Below are 21,534 nucleotides of genomic sequence, written 5' to 3' on the forward strand. Positions count from 1 at the left end.
GCGTTGTTTCTGTCACACTGCAATACAGTAACAAGCTCAAAATGATCTCAAGGGAGATGCCAGGAGCTCAGCACCACCACGACTACCCCTGTGGTTTAACTTCACGTTCATGCAACACAAAGGGTGTACTGATCCATTCAGCAGCAGAAATAGTTTTCAATATGCTGTCAAATAATTGAATGGAAAGGACAAGAGGGACAGGAGTCAAGATTCCTAAAACAATTCTAAACCTTTATTTTCTAACAAGAGTGAAAAACAAAAAGATAACATTGAAATGAAAAGTTTATACACAAACTCGACCACTGCGTGTCTGCAATATCAATACCAATAATAATAATAATAATTTGAACCCAGAAGAGACAAAGTAAATTGTGATAGTTAAAGTGAAGTGTTACTTTAGTTTGGAAGGAGGGAAGAAAGTTGAGGAGCAGACTGAAAAACAGGACAGAATCAAATAATTAGTCTGAGGGGGGAAATCATAGAATGAAAACAAATGAAAGAGTCAGTGGTGACAGAGAGAGAGAGAGAATGTGAAAGAGGTGAGAGGTACAGATACCTATTTTGGGAAAGTAGCACCAAAAACATGAATGCCTGTTTTTCACACTTCCCAAAATATCCAAAATGGGCTTTACTGAAAATGCAAAGTCCCCTCCAACAGCCCAGCCTTAAACAAGAACCAACACAAAAAAATACAAGCGTTACCACGGTGACCATTGTCACCTAGGATACAATGTCATTCACAACCTTCCAACGAACTGAACTTCAGCTTTAAGTTAGCTTCATGTCCAAAACCCCAAGAAAAATGGATCATGAAATAATTCATTCCTACTTCAGTAAGTGGGTCAACAACTGGACCTCCTTGTCTGTCTGTGTTCGACAGGCTTGTGTCAAACTAGCATTTAATATAGCTGAGAACACATAGCATATTGACTGACTGAGTAACAGACTGACCTCAGAGAACTGGATCCCTAATTAAGACCAAGATAACTGCTCTCCTATGACAATGCCAGCTCACACACTCCAAAACACTTTCACAGGGAGGATGGAGGGAGGTAGATAGAGAGAGGGAGGGGGTGTAAAGTACAGGGCAGAAGAGAGGAATGTGCTGGTATGTTCAAGGGGGATGGAGAATGAGACAGGAGTGTAGAATCTAGATGTAGGAGCTCAGAAAGAAAATCAGTGTTAGTGTTTGAATGTGATAGGCAGGGGAGCTGTATAGAGGGGGGGGTAGGCAGGGGAGCTGTATAGAGGGAGGGGGGGTAGGCAGGGGAGCCGTATAGAGGGAGGGAGGGGGGGGTAGGCAGGGGAGCCGTATAGAGGGGGGGGGTAGGCAGGGGAGCCGTATAGAGGGGAGCGGCCTGCATTTTTCTTTCCACAGTTTGACAATGTCTTTCGGCCCAGAATCTGTCCATTCTATCTCTCTCCAAACGTTTGACCATTCTTTACTCGAGAGTTGCATCCATAACCATATCACAAGATCTGAGGGAGAGGGAGAGAGAAAGCGAGAGAAGCATGAGTTAAACTGGTTAACCTTTTTTCAAACAGGTATTGTAACTAATGTCTACATTGCTTGAACAAAATTGAGGTGGGCCTAACAGAATATAAACAAAAAGAAAACAAAAAGCGAGGAGGTCAGTTACCTCGGGGTGTGTCTGGATGGGTATGTGAGGGGGTGTGTGGTTGAGGGGACAGGTCTTCTTGCACTCAGAGGCGTCCTGGGACCGGGGTGTTCCCTCCACCCCTGTGACGCCCCTCTGGCTTTTCCTCTTCCTCTTGGAGTCTTTAGCCCGCCCCCCACGGCCCACTCCCTTCTGCTCCTGGAGCTCAATCTAAGGACAGGGGTCAGGACAAAACATGATACACAACATGACCAAAAGTATGTGGATACCTGCTCGCCGAACATCTCATTCCAAAATCATGAGCATTAATATGGAGTTAGTCCCCCCTTTGCTGCTATAACAGCCTCCACTCTTCTGGAAAGGCTTTCCACTAGATGTTGGAACATTGCTGCAGGGACTTGTTTCCATTTAGCCACAAGAGCATTAGTGAGGCCGGGCACTGATGTTGGGCAATTAGGCCTGGCTCAGTCGGCGTTCCAATTCATCCCAAAGGTGTTTGATGGGGTTGAGGTCAGGGCTCTGTGCAGGCCAGTCAAGTTCTTCCACACCAATTTCGACAAACCATTTCTGTATGGACCTCGCTTTGTGCATGGGGGCATTGACATGCTGAAACAGGAAAGGGCCTTCCCCAAACTGTTGCCACAAAGTTGGAAGCACAGAATCGTCTATAATGTCATTGTACGCTATATCATTAAGCTTTTCCTTCCCGTCACCTAGCCTAAACCATGAAAAACCACCCCAGACCATTATTCCTCCTCCAAACTTTACATTTGGCACTATGCATTGGGGCAGGTAGCATTCTCCAGGCATCCGCAAACCCAGATTTGTCAGTCGGACTGCCAGTTGGTAAAGTGTGATTCATCACTCCAGGGAACGCGTTTCCACTGCTCCAGAGTCCAATGGTGGCGAGCTTTACACCACTCAAGCCGATGCTTGGCATTGAGCACGGTCATCTTAGGCTTGTGTGCGGCTGCTCGGCCACGGAAACCCATTTCATGAAGCTCCCAACGAACAGTTCTTGTGGTGACGTTGCTTCCAGAGGCAGTTTGGAACAATGTTGCAATCGAGGACAGACGATTTGTGTGCGCTACATGCTTTAGTGATCCTGTTCTGTGAGCTTGTGTGACCTACCACTTCGCGGATGAGCCGTTGTTGCGCCTAGATGATTCCACTTCACAATAACAGCACTTACAGTTGACCGGGGAAGAAATTTGACGAACTGACTTGTTGGAAAGGTGGCGGTGCCACGTTGAAAGCCACTGAGCTCTTCAGTAAGGCCATTCCACTAATGTGAAGGGGTGTCCACACACACACACACACGTATCTTCCCACACTTCAGTGTTTTAAAGTAATTGAGCTACTAACTAAATTGTACATTTCAACACCAACATAGGAGTTAAGCTAATACAACATACACAGCTAAAGCTAGAGGTTTCCTGGTCTCTCACCAGTATGAGTGTTCTGAGTGTGTGTCTGTGTGGCTCTAAAGCAGCCTGCAGGACTCTGTGGATGGTGCTGGTCTGGTCCAGAGACACCTCCAGCAGGTCTCCCTCTAGCTGTAACTCCTCTAGCTGGGTCCTGGTGGTCAGGGACAGCTCTATCACCGGGCCTTTTAGTGATGGGACCAGCGGCAGCAGAGAGCCCACACCTGGGTGGAGGTACAGTCAGATACATGGCACACGTGTGTGTGTACATACACAGGGATACAGTCAGATACATGGTACGTGTCTACAGTAAAGGGATACATTCAGACAAGGAAAAAGTTACATCATGGACTGGAGTTCAAATGTTGTGTACTAACCTGTAACATTGTGGTGAGGCTTTACTTTCTTGCTTACGCCGTTTTCACATCCAGCCTGCATGCCGCCATTCATCTCTTTCTTTACGGTCTTCTTGGGAGAGTTCTCCTCTGTGAGGTCTATCACTCCATCTCCTTCTCCTCCCTCTGAATCTGATAGCACTATCACCGACTCACAGTTCCCTTTCTTCCCGTCCTCTTCCTCCTCTCCCTCCCTGTGAGGCTGGTTCTGTTTGAGCTCCTGCAGCCTCTCTAGTGCCCTCTGTATCTCAGGGGTGTCCAGTGCCTCCTTGGCACGCCCCTGCCAGGTGATGGCCCTCTCTGTGAGACACTGCAGAGCCTCTCCCTCTGGCAGACGGACGGGCAGCCTCTGGAGCGCCACCAGCAGGGCCAGAATGGTCTCCAGACGCGGGCGCCGTGAGCGCTGGCACCGCGGGCACAGGAAGCGTGAGTCCCAGTCCCACCAGCAGAGGGGGTTGGTGGGGAGCCCTGAGGAGGAAGGCAGGAGGGAGGGGAACGGGACACACCCACCGTGGAACCAGTCTTTACACAGGTGACAGCGCAGCAGAGGGGGGCGTGGCGCCCGGCCACACACACACACAGACTGAGGAGGAGTGCTGCTGCCTGTCGTCGTGTGGTTACTGCCCCCGTTCCCCTTTCCACAGTTCTCAGAGTGGAGGGCTGTGTCTAGCTCCATGGGGTCCTCCCCCCACCTCCCACCTCCATTCTCCTTGTCCTCCCGCTCTGTCTTGATCTCTTTCTCAGCCTTCTTCTCCACACCTGGTTTAGACAGGTTGACCTTCTGGAGCCTCAGCAGAGCCTCTTTCTCCTGGTGCTCTCCCTCTTTAAACGCCGTCACCTAGAGAGACAGACACGGATTATGCACTGCCCTGTACTTTTAAGTCATTGTCTCATGTCTTGTCTAGTTGTCGTCTCTGCCTGTTGTTTGTATGAGTCTGCGGCCCCGTTGTAGCCCTAACAGAAACTGTTGACAAATCAAGTTGTTTGAATTTGGTTATGACATACTGACACCGGCAATGTTCCCTTAAAATTGTGAAAATGTGCAACTTCCACGTGTGTTTACAATAAACACTGAGGTTGTATCCACTAAGTTACAGTTTCAGACAGTGGTTGAGTAGGCTACTGTGGCTATTTGATCATAATGTAGGCCTGCCAGTGGCCTACCATCAAAAACAATGAAGGTGCATATCATAACTTTTTAACATGGAAATAGCTGTTCTATCATTCAGTCTACAGTAGCAGCCAATGTGTGGTGTTCAATTTAGGCCTACATTCCATGAGACTTGAAAAACAACATGCAGGGCTTGACATTAACCTGTTTATCCACTTGTCCTTCAGACAAGGTGACTGAAAATGTGTTGCTTGATGCAAGAAACCACTTTATAAAATAAACTGCATTAATATTCCCATTCCATTATTACAGAGAACAAGACAAATTATACTACCCTCTGCCTATTGGCTAAATACAACACTTCCCCCTTGAAGACAGAAAAAGCTTTTTACCGGACTGGCTTTTCAAAGATGTCTAGAAATGTACACGTTTGGTGCTCCTGTAGGAAGCAATCATTCCCCTATTGCTGACTACAAATCTATAACTGGGCTAATAACTCACTAACTAGCAAAGGATATGAACAAATGTGCACACGTGGCTACATGCAGCTCTGGCTTTGATCTCAAAACAAGCACATCTACTCACGACCGCTCATCCTGTAAACACAGTCCAGTTGGCACAGATCCATATATAGCAAGGGTCTAGTTGAATACAGTCCTACTGCAGCTCTGATTAGTTATGCCAAACAGGTCTGTGTAGAGGGCTGAATAGTGCCTGTCAATGCAATAAAATCCTACTCTCATGGGTTCTGCCTTATAAGTTTGGCATACTAAGCCTTTGTTTCGATATGTCGCATTGAAAGTGGCTAATGTTGATTCGATCACAATTCCCACAGTAAAGGGAAACGCTGATAGTGTTAACTAAGGGGGAAAACTCTAGAAAGTTGAGTGAAGTTCAATCTTGTGCTTCTTTACACAGGCTAATATTACTTGTGCGCGGCAGTCCCGGGATGCTGCGCGCCCGTGTGCAGCTTAAAGGGAACAGTCACCTTGGTAAATAACACACTAGAACTTGACAGCCATAATGTCTGGGTAGGCCAGACTATACAGACTCACAATGGCGCCAGGGTCTCTCAGGTCCTGAGCAGAGAGGCCCAGAGTGTTGGTATCTGGGTCATCTAATGGATCCGTCTCTTCTCCCCTCTCCTTACGTTTCTCCACACACGGACACAACACCTGCAGCAAGAAAAAGTAGTAAGACCCACACGTTCACAGACAAATTAAAATAAGGGCTAACACTAACAATATTCTGGTGTTCCCTGAAGTGTTAGTGATTGATATGTGCGCCAAATACCAAATATTTTAAACCACTGTAGATAAAGAACTAAAAAGGCTCACACACACACTCCACCCCTGGCCTCTCTGACCTGTAGCAGGCTGTGCTGGCTGCTCTTCTTCAGGAAGGTCTTGGAGGCCTTGTCTCTCCAGGAGTGGGCGCTGGCTACCTGCAGCTCCAGCTGCCTCAGCTCCTCCATCCTGACAGGGAGGTCTCTCCCTATCGCCACTAGGCCCTCCAGATCATCCAGACACGGGTAGTGCTCCCCATTCTACAGTACACACACGGGAGAGGGAGAGAAAGGGAGGTTAACGGAGGACAAGTCAGGGTTACGTTCAGCAGGGCACAACATTGTGGAACATTCACATGTATTGTTGAACAAACATGCCTCTTGACATTTACAATAAATAATTCACGTCCGCTGTATTTTCCTTTTTGTATCTGCAACATTACACAACGTTTGCCTATTGAACGTGGTTATAAGGTTATAATAGACAGCAGGAGTTGGTTCTACTTGCCTGGATCTCCTCCAGGTCATTGACCCAGGCCTTGGCTCGGCTCAGACAGCCCTGGAGAGACAGGATGTTGGGCAGCTTGACTGGGATGAGCTGGGCCTCGTTTACTATGGCCTCCAGGGTGGACAGAGGGTGCTTCTGCCTGAAATCACACCGGGAGAGAGAGGGGACATTAGGAAGAGCAGACAAACTGAGAATTGTGTGTAAGTGAGAGAAAGAGACAAAGAAAGAGTGACCGATTGAGACAGTGAGGAGATAGAAAGAGAGATTCAGTATGAGTCATGTGTCCCTCACCGTTGCTCCAGACAGATCTGGGCCTTCTCCTCCCATCGTTCTGCTATAGTCAGGAGCTCCTGAAGCTCTGCCATGGCTGTTTCCACTGAGACGCTCTGGGGCACATTGCAGCCCACCTCCATCAAGTTCCTGAGGACCGCCAGGGTCATCACCCCGCCCTCGGGCCCCAGGGTCTGCCGCACCTCGCCCAGCCAGCGGCCCTGCTCCTGCAGCCCCTTGAGGAGCTCACACTCTGGGGCATCGACCGGCAGGCCAGCTCCCTGCTCCAACAGGGCCTGCAGTTGTTCTGGGGGAGCGGAGTCTCGCCGCCAGTCCCTGTGGGTCACTAGAGCCCGGGACTGAGTCTGGAACTCTTCTATTGTACGCAGGACCGCCTGAGAGAGAGGGAATTAAAAAAGGAATGAGAGGAAGTAGGGAAGGAAGAGCGGTGTGGACATTAACAACGTTCCAGCTACAGCAGGTTTACTGGTTTCCTCTGGTGGCTCAGATCCAGCTGGTGGACACTGACCTGTACGTCCTCCAGCTGGCTCATCACACAGGGCAGGTTCTCCATCTTCTCCACTAGAGCCTTCAGCTCTGCCAGCGTCATCCTCCTACAAACACATACACAACAGTGTGTGTTACTGTGAGTGGGTCACTGAGCAGTTCAATGCAGTTGTGGGTATGGCAGTGTTAGATATGATTTAGGTCGTGTGTGTTACCTGGTCTGTGTCTTGTTGAGGAGTTCAGTGCTTGTCTGCTGACAGTTCTGAGTGTCAGTGAGGACAGTGTTGAGTCTTTGGAGCAGCTCGTTGTCAGGGAACTTCTTCTCTGCTGCCTCTGCCTTCAGGACCTCCAGGTCTGTGATGCCTGGAGTTAAAACACAGTCAGTGTCATTACACACCTTTTGGAACATTTGTTATTTTCACCCATCTAACTCACAATTCTAGAACAGTGTGTTCTACCTTCCTATCTTATGGGTTGTGTCTATGGCATTTCCCACCTATCTTGTTGCCCTCTTCCTGCTCCAGAGCCTCTTTCACTCTGTTGGCCCAGGAATCAAACACCTCGGCTCGCACTTTGAGCCGATGTAACATGGCAAACAGCTCATCCAGAGTGTACCTGTACCTGGTAGGGAGGAGGAAGAGACAGGTAAGGCGCTAGTGGTAAACAAATGATACATGGAGAGAAAGAGAGACTCAGAGACAGTGGGTCAGTAGTACCTGAGGTAGAGCTTGTCTGTGGGGCAGCTACAGAGGTCCTGTGTGTGGTAGAGACAGACGAGGCGTTCAGGGCAGTTGGAACAGGCCAGGGCAGACAGGAAGCAGGTCGTCTTGCAATTATCACACTGCCTCTCGTCATCAGGCAGCAGCTCGAATGCCTCCCTCTCTGCCTCTGTGATGCCCTGAAAGACCACGACACACAGGGCTTTAGGAAACCACGACACACAGGGCTTTAGGAAACCACGACACACAGGGCTTTAGGAAACCACGACACACAGGGCTTTAGGAAACCACGACACACAGGGCTTTAGGAAACCACGACACACAGGGCTTTAGGAAACCACGACACACAGGGCTTTAGGAAACCACAACACATGCAAGAGCAACACTGTATACAAGATGAGTCAGTATTATGCAAAATACCACAACAGCAACATTTCTGAGAAACTCCTAAACCAAACAGACAATATTACGCAAGAAACCACAACAATCAAATTGCTCCCACCAGTCATTTTACTGACTGCTGAAGTCAGTGACCAAACCACAGATAGTCCTGTGTTTCACACGCTCAACTTCTAGATTATTAGTCTCACCCTCTCCAGCAGGCCTTTCCGTAGCTTCCTCTCCTCCTGGACGATGATGAACATCTCTCTGTGAGTGGCAGCGGCCAGGTTGAGGTCCAGCTTCTCAGGGCAGGCGGCCATCTTACAGGTCAGCTCCTCGTGAGAGAAAACACAGTACCGCCGCAGACGACGGTAGTGCTCGATACAGGAGCGCCCTGCAGGCAGCTGGCGGAGGGAAGGGAGAGAAACAGAGGGAAACAGAGAAAACCAAAGGGAAATTAAGAATTTTGAAAACACTACATAAAAACACCCACTGGAAAAGAGGCATACCCAGTCTGCAGTGCAGAAGTTAACGGCTTCAGCAAAATTATATCCCTGATTGAAGCCGCTGTGGTAAGCCCTGGGAAACGTGATGACAAACTCGCCAGCACACTGGTTGGTGCGTACAACCTGTCAATCAAATGGAAAGGAGGTTATCAGCATGGACATTTCTCTCAGTATTATCGATCATCACTAGAATATGAAGATGTGTACATGTGTCATTACTCACCGGGACCCCGTGAGACATGAGGATGTTGGGGTTCATAATAGTAACCAGCTGGTGGAGGAGGTCAGGCTGGGACTCAAACAGCTCTGGGGTCAGCTTCTTCATCACCTCCTCTAACCGTTCTGCTGCTACAGAGGGAACCCCGTACCACGTCTTAGGCTCACCCCTGCAGGAGGAGAGGGGGCAGAGAAGGGAACAGCTTTAGTCACACTAACCATATCTATCAGTCAGTAAATCTAGAATGCTGTATAAAGATAGTGGACCTAAAAGGGCAATCATCTCAACCATCTACAGATGAACTGCCTATTCATTTCTCATGTCTCCTGTACGGTTTGTAACATGTCCTGTAGTGTGTGGTAGTTAGTGTCCTATTTACCAGTGTAGGTAGTTGATGGAGTAGCTCCAGTGGTCTTCGATGTGCCAGCAGAAGGCTGAGAAGACCATGCCCACGTACAGCCAGGGCACCTTCATACCAGAGATATCGGCGTTGATGTGGCACAGCACCGACTGCTCCAGCACCGGCATCACATTCAGGTTCCAGCCGCTGCGGGCATAATCCTGCAGACACAGGATAAGAAGAGGGTCATGTACAGGTAATGGTTTAGAGGAACTGTATATAGTGTTACATGTAGTAATAGTAAATAAGTTTGTAAATCCCTCAATTAGGGGAAACAGAACCATGTAGAGAAACTGGCATATGAAGACCTACAGGAGTGAAATGAGCAGTTGAATTAAGGCGAGACAGAAAGGAAGATCGTTTAGTAGCTAGTTACCGCTTCCTCTTGTGAGAGGTTCTTCTTGCCATTGTTCATGGGGAATCCACTGCCAAACTCTTTAGAGTGGATGTCAGCGCCATACTCCACTGTCACATCCTCCTCTATGCTACTGACCAAGCGCCAGAACTCTTTCTCCACCAGCTCTGTAGGAACCATCTTCACACACCAAGGTTGTTACTAACAAGATAAAAACTCAACCGATTGATCAGACTGAATAAAAGTTTGTCCACATCAGATTAGGTTTGTACAGGGCTACGTACATGGACAGGCATATTGAAGTAGTCTGCTTTGTATGTGTCGGCCATCTCCCCAAAACTCTGCAGGGTGTACTCTCTGGTAGCCTGCTCAAAACCGAAGGCCTCCGCTGGTCTTTTACACTCCTACAGGGAAGTAGAGGAGAGGCAGACATGAGGGCATTGAAGAGATGGATTGGACAGAGGCAAAGAAAATAATTACCATAAATACAGATGAATATAATGCTCAGTTTATTCCCAGTGATTTTCCTAACTGGTTTACTTAAGTGATAATGCCCTCGTAGCCGGTGTTTGAAGGATATATTGGCACGTGTCAATATATCCTCCAAAACACCAGCTTCAAGGGCATTATCACTTTTATACAACGGGTTACCAACATATTCAAATAATGATTGACAATTTTATTAAAAACATTTTGATTCATTTAATTAATACTATTTCATCATTCCACAAGATATAGTCCCGACACAAATCTAGGGTTGCTATCCAAGCCGGCTGGTCATTTGGTTGCCAGAGACGCGGCCTAGTCGTTCAGTTTTTTTGTTCTGCATCTATGGACGCGACCCAGTCGTTAGTTCTACATTTTGTATTGCCATACTGGCTGGCAACATTCTATCCCTTGCCTGCTAGCTGGCCAACTACAGCTAACTTCGTCACGTCAAACAGTGCAGCCAGAATAACAGCAAAGTAGCTGCATTTGCATAAGCTGTTTTCTAGTGACATTTATTTGGATAAATGCTAAACGAAAGTGGGAGAATGTCAAGATTCTTTTTAATAGTGAAGATTAAGTTTATAAATGTTCTGGCTGATGAGACAGTGGATTGAGCAGTGAGATGGAACAGAGTAAAAAGGCATTTCAACGTCAGATTTAGCTGGTGGTAACTTGTGGAATAGACACCGGATGGAATGAGGTTTTAACCAATCAGCGTCCAGGATTAGACCCACCTGTTGTATAAACGTCAAGCCTGTGTTTGATTTTGTGTTACAATTTTATAAATCACTATTTGTTCGTTCGACATAGTGGGATTGTGTCTTAAATTAATTATGTGACAAATTGCGGTGAAAATGATTTCTTGCGCAATTGCCAATAGAATAACCATGGTAAATGTAGGTACATTTACAGTCAAGCAATGTCATGTGGTCCTAAAATCAATAGTCTTCATTTGTGCGCTAGTGACCGGTGCTTAGCAGCCAATTAACAAATAAAAATGATCTTATCCATATCTTCATATAACCTAACCTGCCCAGTCTCCACCTTATCAGCAAACTTGTCTAAACAGCATGCGCAAAAAAACAGATTGGGCAAGTTCGCCATTTATCGCAACAGTTTGAGACAAAACTATCGGTAGACTGGAAAACGCAAGTACATAAAATAAGTGTTTATGTGCACTACATCATCACACACAGCCTTTTATTTACAGCCTGAAGGAAACACCTCTGGTGGGGATATTTTTGTATGCAGATTTTAGAATATTCACATAAAAATCTGTCGCAAATTGGATGGAAACCTAGCTACTGACTCCCCAGGTTAAAATAGACTGTGGCTGGCTGCACCCACATAGAATAATGTTTGTTTGACACAACAGGATGTTGTGGGTCTCCATGACTCTCTCTCACCTCAGCCACACATTTGGGGCAGCGCCAGTTGCCCTTGGGGGCTTCAGTGAGGGGGGGCAGCAGACAGAAGGTGTGGTAGTTGTCGTCACAACCGTCACACAGCAGGAGCTTCTCATCCTCGTCGCCACGGCCACACATCCGACACACAAACGAATCCACCTTAGCAGAAAACAGAACAGATTAGTGAGATGGAATTTAAGTTCTCCATTTAAATTGACAGTAAAAAGCATGAATTGACGTACACCCAGTTGTTGGAAAGTTACTAACTAACGGAACAGTAAATGTAAATGTTTTATCCATTAAATTATTGGGCGCATATACAGTGAGTATACCAAACATTAAGAACACCTTCCTAATATTGAGTCTTAAACCCCCTCGCTACACCCACTCCGTGTAGTGTTCAACGATCTTTGTTTTTCCATTTAAATTTCCATCCTTATGATTAGATTATCTATAACATCTGATTTAGGATCAGATAATAGAGGGCTGGATTCCCAGACAGAGAATCTCCAGTGATCACGCTCCTTAGTACAGGATTAGTGGTAATCCGTGTCTGGGCAACCGGCCCATAAGGGTGAATTGAAGCTAGGCCACTTACAAACTGGGGGTTGCTGAGGTTACGTCTCAACCTCATGGTCATCTTGGTGCAGGGCCCATCACCGTTAGGGTCGTCTTGGTCCTTTTCATCATGTCTGTCTCCACCATCATCGTCCTCTTTCTTCACTTTATTCTTGACCGTGACATCAGGAGGAGGCGGTGGCGTGGGGGTGGCTGTGCTGGAGTCTCCCTCTTTGACCTCGCCTGGTTCCTCCTTGTCCTGGACAGCAGCAGCTGCATCACGGACAGTCACAGTCTGAGGCAGCTCTTCTGGAAGGAGAGCAGCAGTAACCTTACCCAGCATTCAACACAGACTGACTTGATAAGAGACTGCATCTGAAATTGCACCGTATTCTACTTTTTCCAGACACACCCAGTGGTGAGGGAAGGGGATGAGTTATGTTACCTTTCTTGGGGATGCTCTTATTCCTGGGAACCAGTCCTAGCCCCATCATCTTAGGTCCTGCCCCGTAGATCTGTAGTTTCTTCAGCTCAGGGTTCTTCTCTATGTCCTCCTCCGTGGGGTCAGGCTAGGGGACAGAGGTTAAAGGTCAGTAAGGAGATGTGGAGGTAGCAACTACAATACACTTTCAACTATACTGAGAGGGAATGGAGAAGCAGAAGGGTCAAGTAATCAGGAGAGTGTGAGGATGAGGGAGAATATCAGCAACTGAAGTACAAGAGGAGAGGACTGGCTAAGAGAGTAGAAACACTCCCAGTACATCTGTGACAATTGAGTTATTAAACAAAGGTAAAGACCCACAACTCTGTTACAGCAAAAGCACCAAAAGACGCACCTACACACACTTAGCAACAAAAGGAAAAGGAAACTAATTTGGGGAACCAACATACAAGTTAACTGAGCTGAGCAGAGTGGTTGAGTGAACATTTTTAAATAAAAACACCAACAAAACGGTTGTGAGGTGTCCTCGGCCTCAGATCCTAAATCTGTACAATTGTGTTTCTAACTTCTGAAGGGGCAATGCTTGAGGGCATGAATGTAAAAAGCTGCTTTTGCATATTCCAAATATTTGACTTACTACCAAATTAAACTGTCTAACAGGGTTCTTGCCAAACACAACCTACCGGTTTTTAACTGAGTGGTGCACTCTAATAGAACACATGCAGTCACAATAACGCTTTCATTCCCCGGTCTGCTGCAGTGCTAACAGTCAACAGCAACACAATGATGCACAGAGACCTAGCAGTAAAGCCACCCAAGAAAAGTACAAATGAGAGCAAGAGAAAGATCATCACTGATTTCACAAACAAGGACAGGTGAGACCGCTTAATGCTGATGCATTTACACAAGCTGTTGCCAGGAACAAACAGTCTGAGTGGGTGTGTGAGTGGAATAAGGGCTAAACACAGATAAAGCTTGAGGCCAAGCTGATGAATGGTGACGTTTGTTAATAGTTATAAAAGGAGAGCAAAGGGCGCCTGGCACAAAATGAAGGTCGAGAGACAGAGGGGTTTGTTTCTAAAGAAACAGAGCCATCTAGAGAGACGGGGCGAGAAGAGAGCCAGGAAGGAGCGAGAGCGAGCAGGCGCATTGCACTCAAGAGAGACAGTACCGATGCAGAGATGTGTTGAGAGCCAGTAGTGAGAGGGTGGGAGGCAGAATCCTCTGGACCCTGCATGGGGAGACAACAACAACAATGGATTGAGACAGGAGTAGGAAAAAGAGGAGCTGAGGAGAAAAAAAAAAGTAATTGAAGGGAACAGGGCAGAGTGGAAAAAAGGCATATGGAGAGAGATGGATATAACATCAAATATTCTAATATATAGGGCTAGGTGTGGGACAACAATGTGCTAGCCAAATATAGTTGTGCTTGTATTGATAACATCACAAGCACTTTTTGACCTGTATATAACTGAGCACTCAGAACGCACAGCACACGGAGTTCAATAATTAGAGCACCAAATGAAAACAAGTACAGGACAGGAGAAAGAGTACAGAGACAGGAGAAAGAGAGACAGGTATAGAGCAGACCTACCCCACTATTAAATTAGTCAAAACAGGAACATTTTACATCTGGCTAGAAATTAATGAAGACATTTTCTCAGAGAAAAATGTCCTCATGTGTGCTACCCTTAAATAATCCCCATACTTTAACAATGACAGCTTCTCCAACCTAGAGGGGGAGATCAACAATTTCCAGGCTCAAGGACATGTACTAACTAGTCTGTGGCAACCTAAATGCCTAGAACTGGACAAGAACCTGACACCCTCAGCACACAGGGAGACAAACACCCACCTGAAGGGGACAGCATTCCCTCCCCCATATGACCCCCTAGACACAACTACGACAACATAACCAACAAAAACAGGTCATAACTCCTGCAGCTTTGTCGGACACCATAGTAGTCGCCTAGTCCATTGTCAATGGTAGGCTTCGAGGGGACTACTATGGTAGGTACACCTATAGCTCATCTCTTGGCAGTAGTACTATAGACTACTTTATCACTGACCTCAACCCAGACTCTCTTCGATCGTTTAGTCAGTCCAGAGACACCCCTATCAGATCACAGCAAAATCACACTACTTAAACAGAGCTATACTCAAATCATGAGGCATCAAAGCCAAAGGAACTGAATAATGTTAAGAAATGTTATAGATGGAAGGAAAATATTGACATTTAAAAAAGATTATGTTATGAATAAGATACACTACATGACCAAAAGTATGTGGAAAGCTGCTTGTCGAACATCTCATTCCAAAATCATGGGCATTAATATGGAGTTGGTCCCGCCTTTACTGCTATAACAGCCTCCACTCTTCTGGGAAGGCTTTCCACTAGATGGAACATTGCAGCGGAGGCTTCCATTCAGCCAGAAGAGCATTAGAGAGGTCAGGCTTTGATGATGTGTGATTAGGCCTGGTTCGCAGTCAGTGTTCCAATTCATCCCAAAGTGTTCGATGGGGTTGAGGTCAAGGCTCTGTGCAGGCCAGTCAAGTTCTTCCACAGCAATCTCAACAAACCGTTTCTGTATGGACCTTGCTTTGTGCACGCAAGCATTGTCATGCTGAAACAGGAAAGAGACTTCCCCAAACTGTTGCCACAAAGTTGGAAGCACAGAATCGTCTAGAATGTCATTTAACGATACAGCGTACAGATTTCCCTTCGCCTAGTCCGAACCATGAAAAAACAGCCCCAGACCATTATTTCTCCCCCACCAAACTTTTCAGTTGGCACTATGCATTGGGGCAGGTAGTGTTCTCCTGGCATCCGCCAAACAAAGATTAGTCCGTCGAACTACCAGATGGTGAAGTGCGATTCATCCCTCCAGAGAACGCGTTTCCACTGCTCCAGAGTCCAGGGCGGCATACTTTACACCACTCCAGCCGACGCTTGGCATTGAGCATGGTGAGCTTAGGCTTGTGTGCGTGCGGCTGCTTGGCCATGAAAACCCATTTCAGGAAGCTCCCGACAAACAGTTATTGTGATGACGTTGCTTCCAGAGGCAGTTTGGAACTCTGTAGTGAGTGGACCGACAATTTTTTTACAAGCTACGCACTTCAGCACTCGATGGTTCTGTTCTGTGAGCTTGTGCGGCCTACCACGTCGAGGAAGAGCTGTTGTTGCTCCTAGACGTTTCCACTTCACAATAACAGCACTTACAGTTGACCGGGGCAGCTCTAGCAGGGCATACATTTGACAAACTGACTTTTTGGAAAGATGCCACCCTATGACGGTGCCTTTCCATTTGACGGAGCTTTTCAGTAAGGTCATTCAAATGCCAATGTTTGTTTATGGAGGTTGCATGGCTGTGTGCTTGATTTTATACACCGGTCAGCATTGGGTGTGGCTGAAATAGCAGAATCCACTGATTTGAAGGTGTGTCTCCACACACACAAAAAAGTATCTGCAAAATGAAAAGTGAGGTGTTTACTGCCAAAAGAAGAGATGGGTATAATTATACTGAACAAAAATACAAATGCAACAATACATTTATTGGGCCTTATTCTATGGATTTCACATGATTGGGAATACAGATATGCATCCGTTGGTCACAGTTACCTTAAAAAATGGGCAACAGGATCTCGCGATAAAACGCAATTGTGTTCGCTGTCCATAGCTATGCCTGCCCATTCCATAACCCCACCAAGGGGTACTCTGTTCAAAACGCTCACCCACACAACGCCATACACAGGGTCTGCGGTTGTGAGGCCAGTTGGATGTACTGTGAAATTCTCAAAAAACAAAGTTGGAGGAGGCTTATGGTAGAGAATTGAACATTCAATTATCTGGAAAAAGCTCTGGTGGACATTCGTGCAGTCAGCATGCCATTGCATAATCCCTCAAAACTTGTCACACAACACGATGCCACAGGTGTCTCAAAACTGCACATTTTAGAGTGGCCTTTTATTGTCCCCAGCACAAGGTGCACCTGTGTAATGACCAGCTTCTTGATATGCCACACCTGTCCGGTGGACAGATTATCTTGGCAAAGGAGAAATGCTCACTAACAGGGATGTAAATAAATGTGCACACAATTTGAGAGAAATAATCTTTTGTGCATATGGAAAATGTCTGGGATCTTTTATTTCAGCTCATTAAACATGGGACCAATACTTAAATGTTGCGTTTATATTTTTGTTTAGTGTACATGATTATATGGGCGTATGATACAAGTTTATCTCCATGACTACTATTCAAGTACTAACAAAATCCATCACTGATAGTCTACATAGATAATAACATCTACGAATGTAACATGATTTGTGTTAATGGCAGGTGTTGTTCTCCCCAAGGTATTACACTGACAGCTCTGTAATAACCAGAGTAGAGCACTATTTTTTTTTCTCACTTCCAGTTCTCAGAAGGCAGCACATCACCCAATGAATAGATTTGGCTATTTATAGATTATGGTTGATTATTCAGTGGTGGAATGTGAGTGCTTACATGAATGATCAACACGATCATGGCAATGGGTAAAAAAATAACCAACTTCTGTTAAGATCTGTGAAAAAGGTTTTTAAATAGCACACACACAAAGGTTGACAGTGTTAAAAGGGAATATATTAAGTCATTGTGGACCGTGTGCCCGTAACTCACGTCTGGCTGAAGGCGATTGGCTCGGCGTCCGTAGCTGCTCATCTTGGAAGGCTGGACAGACTGGCGTAGGGGGATGGAGTGGGGCTTGTATTCTCTATCCACCTCTTCTCCATCATATAGCTTTGGCTTAGTCTGCTACACAGACAAATCCTGGGGTTAAACCCTGTTCTACATTCATGACTATGGACGGACACACTTTATTAACATACGCAACTGGCATAACAAATAATGAATGCAAGTCATGTAAGTCAAATTCTATTTGATAGATCATAAGTTGATAGATCGCTTGTGTAAGCGCAAAAGAGCAGGAGCAAAGTGGGTGAGTGTAGCGTTACCGGCAGGCTGGCCCCAGCATGAAACACCTCAAAGGGGTAGACAATCCTCTCGTAGTGTGAGCGCAGGAGGGAGCCAATGTTCCTGCCAGTTGGGTAGCCAAGCTTCTGGGCCACACGAGCCCAACGCCGCTCCTTACCGACTATATCAAACCCTCCCTCCTCTATCACAACCTACAGCACAAAATAATACAGTAAGTGTACAGTCAGCTTAGTTTTACAGGCCTAAGTACAGTTGGAGAGTGTTAGCAATAGTAAGATCTATCACAATTTTGAAAAGATTCCGTCTTTTTTTTGTTATACTGAAGTAAGACATGCAACAGGGGGTTTATTGAGAAATGACATGAGTCAGTCAGCTCCAGCACCTTGGACAGGCTGAAAAGGTCCAAGATACGCCTCTCGATGTTTGGGATCTTGAGGGAGGATCCCTGGATCTCCCAGAACTTGGCAATCCGGTCCAAGTAGTTCAGCTTGACTCGGGTCTCCGCCTGAGGAGAGGGGGGGGGGGGGGGTCAGGAGTTAATATGATTAGATGGAGTGAAAACAAAAATTGAATCTGAGTTAACCAGAACAAGTGACTTCTAGAAGAGTTATTCAATATCAAGACTCAACCATTCAGTGATACATCATAGGATGGAGAGAGACAAACCTCTAGCTCATTGAGTCTCTGTATACGGGGTGTGAAGCGGAAGCTATCCACCTCCACAGCAAAGGGTGGCTGCCAGTCCTGTAGGGGAAAGGGAACCCTTTGATCAATGTCGGTTTGATGTAAACACTTGTCATTCTGTCTCCTGGAATCTCAAGCCTTTGCTCAGCTTGTAAGAGAGAAAGACGACTTTTTGTTGTGTGCTGGACACAAATAACACAGTGAGACTACATCAGATTGGTTACGGTTGGAGGAAAACAACCGCATTCAACTCTACAGGTTTCAGTGGGTTAAATGATAGATGCGTATCAGTAAACACTTACAGCAGGAGGACGAATCTTGCAGATTCCAGACTTCTCTGCAATTGGACGGATCTTGGCAATATAGCCCAGGGGATCCTGAAACTCCTCCCATGACGGCTCGAACACTGGGCACTCAGGAGGCGGCACAAAGTCTTCCCCCTCCATCGCCCTGGCAACAGGTAAGGCCAAGAATCAGCATGTCAAGTCACCACACAGTGAAGCAACTTACTTAGCAACTGTCTTAAGTGCTAATCAGAGTCCAAAGCGTGTACGCGACCGCACAGCAGTGTTCTAGAAAATTGTATGGTTGGTTTTCATACTTTTGGAATTCTCTGCGCGGTTCAAGCAATTTCTCCATCTGTCACCACATTCAAATGAATAGACGACGCGTACGCAGAGACACGTTTGTTTGGGATTTTGGGAAGGTGTGCGGTTGGGCTATGCATCTCCTACAGACGGTGGTCTCAGAGCCGTGTAGCTGTGTCACAATGTGCCACCAGACTCCCGGCGTCTGTGGGCTCTGAAATACGCTTTACCCCATCACCCAAATCTAAGATTGCAAATATTACATAAACAAACACATTAATATCTATCTTAAAAATATATTTTTGTAACTTCCAATCCTGTCAATAGGGGACAAGAAACATGTTGAGACAAGTTCAAAATTAGGCTAAGGGTCAAACAATCACATGGGCTTTTTCCCTTGGGATTACCCGTTATTAAGAAGTTCATAAGTACAGTTTCATAAATCTAATTGTATACATTAACTGCGCGTCAGAGTATGTTTTTCCATCAGCTCAAACAAAGAAAAAAGGGGCCCAAGGGAGACAACCAACATTTTTGAATGGCCATTGTTTCACAAAATCTTACATGATTCTTCTACTTGTGAATAAAATGTTTGAATAGAATCCTGTTCTGATATTCAGAATAAGTAAACAGAACATCATATAATCTAGTAAAACTGCATTTAGACATGCAGTCCAATTATTTTTTTCAACTAATTGGTCTTTTGACCAATCACAACAGGTATTTTTACATAACTTTTTCAGAGATGATCTGATTGGTCAAAAGACCAATTAGTGACAAAAAGACCAGAATTGGGCTGCCTGTCTAAAACGTAGCCTATGACATCAAAAACCCAAACCTGTTGTTAACCCAATATGGGGAAGGAGTTCTATGTAACTGGTCACCCCTCCCCCTACCTTACAGCCACAACAAATAAAGCACTTCTTACATGGTGCCATTTGTGTCATGGATATGTCTCATAAGATGCATCAAGAGGTCAAATTGGTGTTCGGTCATCAATAGAAAATAACGCACTTACTAATAATGGTGATATGAAAAAGTTAAAGTCCTACTGTCTGGGATTTGTTTTGTTTACTACAATTGATTTCACAAGAACTGAGGTATGTTATTATCTGAGAAGGCCTCCTTCATTTCCTGTCACTAGAAAATAATGATAAAGACATTTGAGGAAGCTTAGTACTCAAATGTTGGGACACATTCTCAAATTGTAAAGTCCCTAATCTCAACATACAGACGTCACACGAGTTAAGGCTAAATTACTTAAATGGAAGGCCTGATTGCACCCATCCACTTAACAAGACCAAATATGGGAGCAACCCATCCAAGTTAGGTAACAAATTAATGTTGTCATTGTCAAACACCACAAAATATGGGCCATTTGGCACACACATAGGTCCTTGGTGACAAGCTAGGAAAATCCCAAGGAGTTTGTGATTTTTAGCAGCTTAACTAGTTAGCTAACTTACTTGATAAGATGTATATCTAACGTTATTAGACTATATAGACTTACATCATATTAGATACTTGGTACTTGGACAGCAACTCTTCCTGACACGTTCAGCGTGGTCAAAGACGAAATAATGGATTCCGATGTCACCAATAATGGGCCGTTTAGGTGTCTTGAAAGCTCACGGGGTCTATTGTTCAGCACTGGGTCACGATTAGGGTGGCTGAAGCGAATGGTCGTTATGGCCTCCACTTTTCAGCCCACCCCAGGCAGCACCTCCGGTCTCGGATATCACTGCAAATTGGCGTGGAAGTTTAACTTGACATATTGGTTACTTCTGTTTTGGACGTGTCCCAAGCCAGATGTGAATTGCTTAATTTTATATCAAAAGATTCCGGACAATCCCGTAGACACTTCCTTCTCCTGAGACTATCCTCCTTACTTTGTTGTTGTTTAGCTAGCTGTCGCTGGTTAGCTAGCGAACGTTAGCTAACAAGCTAGGTCCAGTTAGCTCACGTAAAGTTAGCCGTTTTCAGCCTCGCTTCCCCCATAGACCCACTTCTATTGATGTAGAAGGGTAAAGATTATCCACTTCAAAGACTCGTTTGCTTGTACAACGAGTGACTGTGAGAATTACGTCCCCATCAAATCAATTTGTGACCAACTTCGCTATCCCCCGTTCATCCTGTCCGTGTTAGACGCCATCTTAGTTTCATCATTGCCTAAGCACAACCTTAAATCTCTCAACTACTGACTACGACAGATTAGTTATTTGAGCGGAAGAGAGGGTAGGAATTAATCCCTCCACATTCGCTCGTTTATAGAAAGTAGTTCATAGACGCATTTTCTCTTATCTTGACCTATTTCACGAATTATGATGCCCATTCACTGAATTGTATCACCAGTATACGCATGGCTACATACAATTAGTATATAGTTTAAAACGTGTGCCAATATTCAATGAATAAGAATGGCAGCAGACGGTACTGCACATTAATTCAGATGTGGAGGATGGCAGAGTTGCATGATGCAGGTACGTGACACGGAGTAATATACCTACTGGCACCTCTTGCTATTTTTTTTTTTAACCAGGTAGGCTAGTTGAGAACAAGTTCTCATTTGCAACTGCGACCTGGCCAAGATAAAGCATAGCAATTCGACACATACAACAACACAGAGGTACACATGGAATAAACAAAACATACAGTCAATAATACAGTAGAACAAAAGAAAACAAAAAGTCTAATGAGTG

The 21,534-nt window shown here is 45.6% G+C and overlaps 1 protein-coding gene across 5 annotated transcripts; it reads right to left on the reverse strand.

The window, feature by feature from the left end:
- Positions 1–210: 210 nt before the first annotated feature.
- On the reverse strand, positions 211–21,204 carry LOC106572432 (lysine-specific demethylase 5C). 5 transcript variants are annotated; one of them, XM_014146611.3, is made up of 28 exons: positions 20,346–21,204; positions 18,551–18,698; positions 18,231–18,308; positions 17,947–18,069; positions 17,585–17,755; positions 17,250–17,381; positions 13,764–13,823; positions 12,596–12,719; positions 12,191–12,459; positions 11,593–11,751; positions 9,982–10,101; positions 9,719–9,877; positions 9,322–9,503; positions 8,949–9,111; positions 8,729–8,848; positions 8,429–8,623; positions 7,836–8,017; positions 7,616–7,740; positions 7,335–7,482; positions 7,142–7,226; positions 6,634–7,007; positions 6,343–6,481; positions 5,916–6,095; positions 5,605–5,724; positions 3,421–4,276; positions 3,068–3,267; positions 1,641–1,829; positions 211–1,479 (listed from the first exon to the last, which is right to left on the reverse strand). In XM_014146611.3, exons 1-28 carry the CDS (start codon positions 20,348–20,350, stop codon positions 1,471–1,473), a joined length of 4,815 nt encoding a protein of 1,604 aa, XP_014002086.1. In that variant the 5' UTR covers positions 20,351–21,204; the 3' UTR covers positions 211–1,470. The 5 variants fall into 5 exon arrangements, with proteins under 5 accessions (XP_014002086.1, XP_014002085.1, XP_014002084.1 ...); XM_014146610.3 differs by having other exon boundaries at positions 12,191–12,456; positions 17,250–17,384; XM_014146609.3 differs by having other exon boundaries at positions 17,250–17,384; positions 20,346–21,203.
- Positions 21,205–21,534: the final 330 nt, after the last annotated feature.

The sequence above is a fragment of the Salmo salar genome, chromosome 15 (genome assembly GCF_965601325.2).
Source record: "Salmo salar chromosome 15, fSalSal1, whole genome shotgun sequence".
NCBI lineage: Eukaryota > Metazoa > Chordata > Actinopteri > Salmoniformes > Salmonidae > Salmo > Salmo salar.